At 44.2% G+C, this 9,383-nt stretch overlaps 1 protein-coding gene across 3 annotated transcripts in view; it reads left to right on the forward strand.

Annotated features, from left to right (window-relative positions):
- The window catches only part of LOC110501701 (GRIP and coiled-coil domain-containing protein 2), a 30,860-nt gene extending 29,091 nt beyond the window's left edge, over positions 1-1,769 (forward strand). For all 3 annotated transcript variants that reach the window (XM_036959049.1, XM_036959051.1, XM_036959050.1), the window contains one exon: positions 385-1,769. In XM_036959049.1, the coding sequence (XP_036814944.1) occupies positions 385-458 (74 nt within the window). In that variant the 3' untranslated portion in view covers positions 459-1,769. The remainder of the gene's footprint in view (positions 1-384) is intronic.
- The last annotated feature ends 7,614 nt before the right edge of the window (positions 1,770-9,383 follow it).

The raw sequence follows: 9,383 nt of genomic DNA on the forward strand, positions 1-9,383 counted from the left end.
ATATACGTTCAAATCGCTGCAGGGTTTTTATTTAAACTGCTCAGAAAGGAGACATGGGCTATATCATCATGGTTCAGAAGAGTAAAGAATGTTCAGAACGTGATCCGGATCCTTAGCTCTAAGAAAGAGGTTTCCAGAAGAGGAAGGCAGGGCGAAAGCTCCTTATCCACGGCCAATATTATATCTGTCTGGGCTTCTTGCAATCAATTTGCTGTCTACTAATTATTTGTAATTATGTTTCCGGCCCCCTGACCATCCGCTCAAGAAACAATTGTCCCGTGGCTGAATTTAGTTGATGATCCCTGGTATAGTGTATAGTAAATACTGTGTGTTGCTACTGTAGTGTCCTACCTGTGTCTCTGAACCGGTCTCTTTTTGCTTCAGGTGAGGAGGAGGTGGGAGGAGCTAAAGGCTCAGGATGGACCTCCTACCTTCACAGCTGGTCTGGCATCAGATGAAGACATCAACTACTGCCATCTCACTACCTGCCTTCACTTTCATCTGATCAATATGTCTGATCAACTGGAGTTATTGAAAAGTCTTCATATATTATTGATGATCATTAATCTACTTGAAATGAAGCAAGTGCTGACAGCAGCAAAACAAGCCAGTGCTCTTTTAACTGTTTAGTTACTGGACCGGTGATGATTCCTCAATGCCTCACATTCAATACTTTGTTTTTTTTACGACTGAATTTGTAGCTTCGTAATAATCCGCACCATGCAGCGCCTAAGTTAAAATGGTTAATGAAGTGAACTATGACTGTGATGACCCATTTCACTTAAGATCTAATGTAGAGGGGTTAATCGACAATTATAACAATTCACACCTGTTTCGATGTATCAATATTACATACCAAAGAATGCTATGTTAATATGAAGGTACGTAGTCTGTAATTGGTCAATGTGTGTGTATATATAGTAATTATGTACTTGCTGTGAAATTACAATGCATTTGTAATGTGGGGCTACTTTTTTTCAAGTTAACCAAACATGAAGAAGGGGTACTGGATATCAATGACTGGGTCAAATTGAGGCCTCTGCTCTGTCGTCCTATGGTTGTGCTTCATATCACATCATTTACAAACAGCTATCTGCACTTGAATTTACACATTTGGTGGACAAGCACCAACTGTGACATGTATAGGAGTCACATTAGGCTCTCATTTACTATGACCAAGGCTGCGCCTGAAATTGTTCTCTTATTTCCCATATATCGCACTATATTGGGATAAAGTGCCGGTTCAGATTTGGCTCGTCTCTTACACAGGGGTATATGCTAATGTCATTGTTCTGTGTTATTCCTAAGGCATATTAATGAATGAGGCCAGATGGGGATAAGTAATACATGGGAATAACTGAATGTACTCGTAATGAATAATTGTGTATTGAAACTGGGAAAGTATATTGTTCGTCTATAAAATATGAATGATTACTGATGTTGAAAACTGGTGATGGTTTCCAGTCCTCACGGTTGAAGTTGATATCCCCTCTGGGTTAAGACATGATTTCGAAAAGGACAAATAAGTCAAAGTTAAGCATATGTTTTAGGTCAACCATTTTATATAAAAAGGAGACCTGCAATCAGTAGCAAAACCACCATTGTTTTTCCTAAGAGATTATTTAACTGTGAATAAAGATGACAATTAATATATATGCTTTTTTTTAATACAATTTTTTTCCTTTCTTGGCCTGCCGCTACTCTTGTTCATCTAAAAATGTAATGTCTCATCTCAACTATTTAAGTCACCCCAATTAAATGATTTTGAGGTAAATTGATGTAATATTTGGTCATTTACAGTATACAGTTACAGTATATACACTGCTCAAAAAAATAAAGGGAACACTTAAACAACACAATGTAACTCCAAGTCAATCACACTTCTGTGAAATCAAACTGTCCACTTAGGAAGCAACAATGATTGACAATACATTTCACATGCTGTTGTGCAAATGAAATAGACAACAGGTGGAAATTATAGGCAATTAGCAAGACACCCCCAATAAAGGAGTGGTTCTGCAGGTGATACGCACAGACCACTTCTCAGTTCCTGACTGATGTTTTGGTCACTTTTGAATGCTGGCGGTGCTTTCACTCTAGTGGTAGCATGAGACGGAGTCTACAACCCACACAAGTGTCTCAGGTGGTGCAGCTCATCCAGGATGGCACATCAATGCGAGCTGTGGCAAGAAGGTTTGCTGTGTCTGTCAGCGTAGTGTCCAGAGCATGGAGGCGCTACCAGGAGACAGGCCAGTACATCAGGAGATGTGGAGGAGGCCGTAGGAGGGCAACAACCCAGCAGTAGGACCGCTACCTCCGCCTTTATGCAAGGAGGAGCACTGCCAGAGCCCTGCAAAATGACCTCCAGCAGGCCACAAATGTGCATGTGTCTGCTCAAACGGTCAGAAACAGACTCCATGAGGGTGGGATGAGGGCCCGACGTCCACAGGTGGGGGTTGTGCTTACAGCCCAACACTGTGCAGGACGTTTGGCATTTGCCAGAGAACACCAAGATTGGCAAATTCGCCACTGGTGCCCAGTGCTCTTCACAGATGAAAGCAGGTTCACACTGAGCACATGTGACAGTCTGGAGACACCGTGGAGAACGTTCTGCTGCCTGCAACATCCTCCAGCATGACCGGTTTGGCGGTGGGTCAGTCGTGGTGTGGGGTGGCATTTCTTTGTGGGGCCGCACAGCCCTCCATGTGCTCGCCAGAGGTAGCCTGAATGCCATTGGGTACCGAGATGAGATCCTCAGACCCCTTGTGAGACCATATGCTGGTGCGGTTGGCCCTGGGTTCCTCCTAATGCAAGACAATGCTAGACCTCATGTGGCTGGAGTGTGTCAGCAGTTCCTGCAAGAGGAAGGCATTGATGCTATGGACTGGCCCGCCCGTTCCCCAGACCTGAATCCAATTGAGCACACCTGGGACATCATGTCTCGCTCCATCCACCAACGCCACGTTGCACCACAGACTGTCCAGGAGTTGGCAGATGCTTTAGTCCAGGTCTGGGAGGAGATCCCTCAGGAGACCATCCGCCACCTCATAAGGAGCATGCCCAGGCGTTGGAGGCCACGTGCCTGTACTGAGCCTCATTTTGACTTGTTTTAAGGACATTACATCAAAGTTGGATCAGCCTGTAGTGTGGTTTTCCACTTTAATTTTTAGTGTGACTCCAAATCCAGACCTCCATGGGTTGATAAATTTGATTTCCATTGATAATTTTTGTGTGATTTTGTTGTCAGCACATTCAACTATGTAAAGAAAAAAGTATTTAATAAGAATATTTCATTCAGATCTAGGATGTGTTATTTTAGTGTTCCCTTTATTTTTTTGAGCAGTGTATATAAAAGTTGTATTTACCAATAGGGAAACCTAAAGAGCAATACTCAACACATTTAGAGAGAAGAAATGTAAAGTCATATTCCAGTCTCCTTTCCAGCTCATGTATCACCTGATTTACTTAATAAAGGTAAATCTCAATTGGTGATCCAGGCGTCCTCTGACCTGTTCTCTGTTACTCCTCTATTGTTCCTCAAGCAAGGTGGGAGACCCATGACATCGGAGCGCATCATCCGGCCTACTCCATGAAGTTTGCACTTCAGTCGTAATTTTTTTTTATTTTACTACCCCTAAAAAAAATTTTACCTTCAAGTGTGTACATTACTGTATTTATACGTGGGATATTGTTTTTCAACAGGAAAAGTTTAAAAAATGAAATAGCTGACGTCACCAGTCTTTTCAAACAACTTTTACACTAAAGGGGCATCATTATTTTCACAATTGCACAGTATTGTTCCAACCTCAGTATGGAAATATACACTAAGTGGTCAGTATATTAGGTACACCATCTTGTTCACAAAAATGGTTTGCTGTTACAGACAGTGAGTCACGTGGCTGTGGCTTGCTATATAAAGCAGGCAGGTAAACATCCAGTTACTGTTCAATTGAACATTAGAATGGGAAAAACAAGTGACCTAAGCGACTTTGAGCATGGTATGATCGTAGGTGCCAGATGCACCGGTTCCAGTATCTCAGAAACAGCCGGCCTCCTTTGCTTTTCACACACAACGGTGTCTAGGGTTTACCGAGACTGGTGCGACAAACAAAAAACATCCAGTCAGCGGCAGTCCTGTGGGTCAAAACAGCACGTTAATCAAATGTTATTTGTCACATGCGCCGAATACAACAGTGAAATGCTTACATACAAGCCCTTAACCAACAATGCTTTAAGAAGTTTAAAAAGATAGGTAGAAAATACAAAATAAAATAAACAAACTATTAAACAGCAGCAGTAAAATAACAAGCAGGACAATATACAGGGGGTACCGGTAAAGTGTCAATGTGCGGGGGCACCAGTTGAGGTAATTGAGGTAATATGTACATGTAGGTAGAGTTAAAGTGACTATGCGTAGATTATAAACAGAGTGGCAGCAGCGTAAAAGAGGGGTCTGGGTAGCCCTTTGATAAACTGTTCAGGAGTCTTATGGCTTAGGAGTAGAAGCTGTCTCGACTTGGCTCTCCGGTACCTCTTGCCGTGCTGTAGCAGAGAAAACAGTCTATGACTAGGATGGCTGGAGTCTTTGACTATTTTTAGGGCCTTCCTCTGACACCGCCTGGTGTAGAGGTCCTGGATGGCAGGAAGCTTGGCCCCAGTGATGTACTGGGCCGTATGCACTACCCTCTGAAGTGCCTTGCGGTCCGAGGCCGAGCAGTTTCCATACCAGCCAGGATGCTGTCAATGGTGCAGCTGTAGAACCTTTGGAGGATCTGAGGACCCATGCCAAATATTTTCAGTCTCCTGAGGGGGAATAGGCTTTGTCATGCCCTCTTCACAACTGTTTTATTGTGTTTGGACAATGATAGTTTGTTGGGGATGTGGACACCAAAGAACTTGAAGCTCTCAACCTGTTCCACTACAGCCCAGTCGATGAGAATAGGGGCGTGCTCTGTCCTCCTTTTTCTGTAGTCCACAATCATCTCCTTTGTCTTGATCACGTTGAGGGAGAAGTTGTTGTCCTGGCACCACACAACCAGGTCTCTGACCTCCCTATAGGCTGTCTTATCGTTGTCGGTGATCAGGCCTACCACTGTTGTGTCATTGGCAAACTTGATGATGGTGTTGGAGTCGTGCCTGGCCATGCAGTCATGAGTGAACAGGGAGTACAGGATGGGACTGAGCACGCACCCCTGAGGGGCCCCCGTGTTGAGGATCAGCGTGGCGGATGTGTTGTTCCCTACCCTTACCACCTGGGGGGCGGTTGCAGAGGGAGGTGTTAAGTCCCAGGGTCCTTAGCTTATTGATGAGCTTTGAGGGCACTATGGTGTTGAACGCTGAGCTGTAGTCAATGAATAGCATTCTCGCATAGGTGTTCTTTTTGTCCAGATGGGAAAGGGCAATGCTGAGTGCAATATAAATGGCATCATCTGTGGATCTGTTGGGGCGGTATGCAAATTGAAGTGGTTCTAGGGTTTCCGGGATAATGGTGTTGACGTGAGACATGACCAGCCTTTCTAAGCACTTCATGGCTAGCGTGAGTGCTACGGGCCGGTAGTCATTTAGGCAGGTTACCTTAGTGTTCTTGGGCACAGCGACTACGGTGGTTTGCTTGAGACATGTTTAATTACAGACTCAGTCAGGGACAGGTTGGAAATGTCAATGAAGACACTTGCCAGTTGGTCACCGCATGCTCGGAGTACACGTCCTGGTTATCCGTCTTTCCCTGTGGCCTTGTGAATGTTGACCTGTTTAAAGGTCTTACTCACATCGGCTACGGAGAGCGTGATCACACAGTCGTCCGGAACAGCTGGTGCTCTCATGCATGTTTCAGTGTTACTTGCCTCGAAGCGAACATAGAAGTAATTTGGCTCGTCTGGTAGGTTCGTGTCACCGGGCAGCTCTTGGCTGTGCTTCCCTCTGTAGTTTGTAATAGTTTGCCAGCCCTGCCACATCCAACGAGCATTGGAGCCAGTGTAGTACGATTCGATCTTAGTCCTGTATTGACGCTTTGCCTGTTTGATGGTTCATCGGAGGGCATAGTGGGATTTCTTATAAGCTTCCGGGTTAGAGTCCCGCTCCTTGAAAGCAGCAGCTCTACCCTTTAGCTCAGTGCAGATGTTGCCTGCAATCTATGGCTTCTGGTTGGGGTATGTACATACGGTCACTGTGGGGATGACGTCATTGATGCACTTATTGATGAAGCCAGTGACTGATGTGGTTTACTCCTCAATGCCATCGGAAGAATCCGTTACAGACCTATATCCATCCTACCCTGCCTCTCTAAAGTATTCGAAAGCCACGTTAAAAAACAGATCACTGACCATTTCGAATCCCACCGTACCTTCTCCGCTGTGCAATCCGGCTTCCGAGCTGGTCACGGGTGCACCTCAGCCACGCTCAAGGTACTAAACGATTACACAACCGCCATCGATAAAAGACAGTACTGTGCAGCCGTCTTCATCGACCTGGCCAAGGTTTTCGACTCAATCACCGTATTCTTATCGGCAGACTCAATAGCCTTGGTTTCTCAAATGACTGCCTCGCCTGGTTCACCAACTACTTTGCAGACAGAGTTCAGTGCGTCAAATCGGAGGGCCTGTTGTCCGGAACTCTGGCAGTCTCTATGGGGGTACCACAGGGTTTAATTCTCGGGCCGACTCTTTTCTCTGTGTATATCAATGATGTCGCTCTTGCTGCGGGTGATTCTCTGATCCGCCTCTATGCAGACGACACCATTCTGTATACATCTGACCCTTCTTTGGACACTGAGTTAACTAACCTCAAAACAAGCTTCAATGCCATACAACACTCCTTCTGTGGCCTCCAACTGCTCTGAAACGCTAGTAATACCAAATGCATGCTTTTCAACCGTTCGCTGCCCGCACCCGCCCGCCCGACTAGCATCACTACCCTGGACGGTTCTGACCTAGAATATGTGGACAACTACAAATACTTAGGTGTTTGGCTAGACTGCAAACTCTCCTTCCAGACTCACATAAAGCATCTCCAATCCAAAATCAAATCTAGAATCAGCTTTCCTTTTCGCAACAAAGCCTCCTTCACTCACCCCGCCAAATGTACCCGAGTGGCCTATTTATTGCCTACCTCCTCATTTGCACACACTGTATATAGACTTTCTTTTTTTGTATTGTGTTATTGACTTTACGCCTGTTTATTCCATGTGTAACTCTGTGTTGTTGTTTGTGTTTCACTGCTTTGCTTTATCTTGGCCAAGTCTCAGTTGTAAATGAGAACTTGTTCTCAACTAGCTTACCTGGTTAAATAAAGGTGAAATATATATATATTTTTTTTTAAATTCCGGAACATATTCCAGTCTGTGCTATCAAAATAGTCCTGTAACTTCGCATCTGCTTCATCTGACCACTGTCTTATTGACCGAGTCACTGGTGCTTCCTGCTTTAGTTTTTGGCTTGTAAGCAGGAATCAGGAGGATGGAATTATGGTCAGATTTGTCAAATGGAGGGCAAGGGAGAGCTTTGTATGCATCTCTGTGTGTGGAGTAAAGGTGGTCCAGAGTTTTATCCCTCTGGTTGCACATTTAACATGCTGATAGAAATTAGGTAAAACCGATTTGAGTTTCCCTGCATTAAAGTCCCCGGCCACTAGGAGCGCCACCTCTGGATGAGAATTTTCCTGTTTGCTTATGGCCGTAAACAGCTCATTGTTCGGTCTTAGTGCCAGCATCTGCGGTGGTATATAGACAGCTACGAAAAATATAGATACTCTACCTCAGGTGAGCAAAACCTAGAAACTTCCTTAGCTTTCGTGCACCAGCTGTTATATGCATAGGCCGCCACCCCTGTTTTACCAGAGGCCACTGTTCTATCCTGCCAAAAAAGCCTAAAACCCGCCAGCTGTATGTTAATCATGTTGTCGTTCAGCCATGACTCGGTGAAACATAGGATATTACAGTTTTTAATGTTCCGTTGGTAGGATATATGTGCTCGTAGTTCATCTATTTTATTATCGATTGATTGTACATTGGCTAATAGGACCGATGGTAAAGGTAGATTACCCTCTCGGCGACGGATCCTTACAAGGCACCTGGAATGTCGTCCACGATATCTCCATCTTTTCCTCCTGCGGATGACGGGGATGAGGGCCTTGTCGGGTGTCTGGTGTAAATCCTTCCCGTCCGACTCGTTGAAGAAGAAGAATTCCTCCAGTACGGGGTGAGTAATCGCTGCCCTGATATCAGGAAGCTATTTTTGGTCATAAGACATGGTGTCAGAAACATTATGTACAAAATAAGTTACATATAACGCAAAATAAAAACACACAATAGCTCAATTGGTTATGGGATCGTAAAACGGCGGCCATCTCCTTCGGCGCCATTATCTGGAATAACAAGAATTGTGCAAGCTAACACAGGCAGGCCACAAACAGGCAAATAACTGTGCAGTACAACAGTGGTGTACAGAACGGCATCCTGGAACGCACAACTCTTCGTTCCTTGTCACGGATGGGCTATTACAGACAATCACACCGGGTTCCACTCCTATCAGTTAAAAACAAGAAGCGGCTCCAGTACGACGAATCCCGGTTCCTGTTGCGTTATCCTGATGTCAGAGTCAGAATTTGGCATAAGCAGCATGAGTCTATGGCCCAATCCTGCCTGGTTTCAACGGCGGTAGTGTAGTGGTGTGGGAAACGTTTTCCTGGCACAAGTTAGGTCCCTTGATACCCTTGATTGGTAGTTGTTCTGGAGGCAAAGGCAGGTCCAACCTGGTACTAGATGGGTGTACCTAATAAACTGTTCATTGGGTGTATATAAAACACTGGAAAATTACGCTTTTAACTGCACTGGGACTTTAAGGGAAAATTTCTCCCAAAAACTTTTGTTTCATTAGTATTTGTTTCATTAGTCCATTGTTGATATAGTTCCAAGATGTTTAGCATGTCAGCAATCAAATGTTCAAGATATATATAACTTTCAAAATACAGAAATACAGCAGGTATGATGCATTTAGCTTTTAAGAGTTAATTACTCAAAATAAAATTGATTTTAACACACTAATCTTCTGGGGACAAATGCCCCCTTTCAACGTTTCTGTTTTTATCAAATAACACACATAAATAAACTATTAATTCTGCCCACTTGCCTAAGGATGGCCAGTATGCACATATCTAAATCTTACTAAACGTAGACTTTTTTTGTATCTGAAAATAGACATGTTCATTAAGGGAGGCGTTTCCCCCCAACATAACCTATTCAGTCTACGGGTCTGGAGAGCCTACAGCGTTGGCAGGTCCTCCAGATGTTTTCCTATCGTCTTATTCGGGAAATGTAGCCTTTTAAGGAAATATACTGTATGTTCCAATTACATGACCTAAGCACACTGAGCACTAGTAGGTCTTTT

This window comes from Oncorhynchus mykiss, chromosome 22, assembly GCF_013265735.2.
Source record: "Oncorhynchus mykiss isolate Arlee chromosome 22, USDA_OmykA_1.1, whole genome shotgun sequence".
NCBI lineage: Eukaryota > Metazoa > Chordata > Actinopteri > Salmoniformes > Salmonidae > Oncorhynchus > Oncorhynchus mykiss.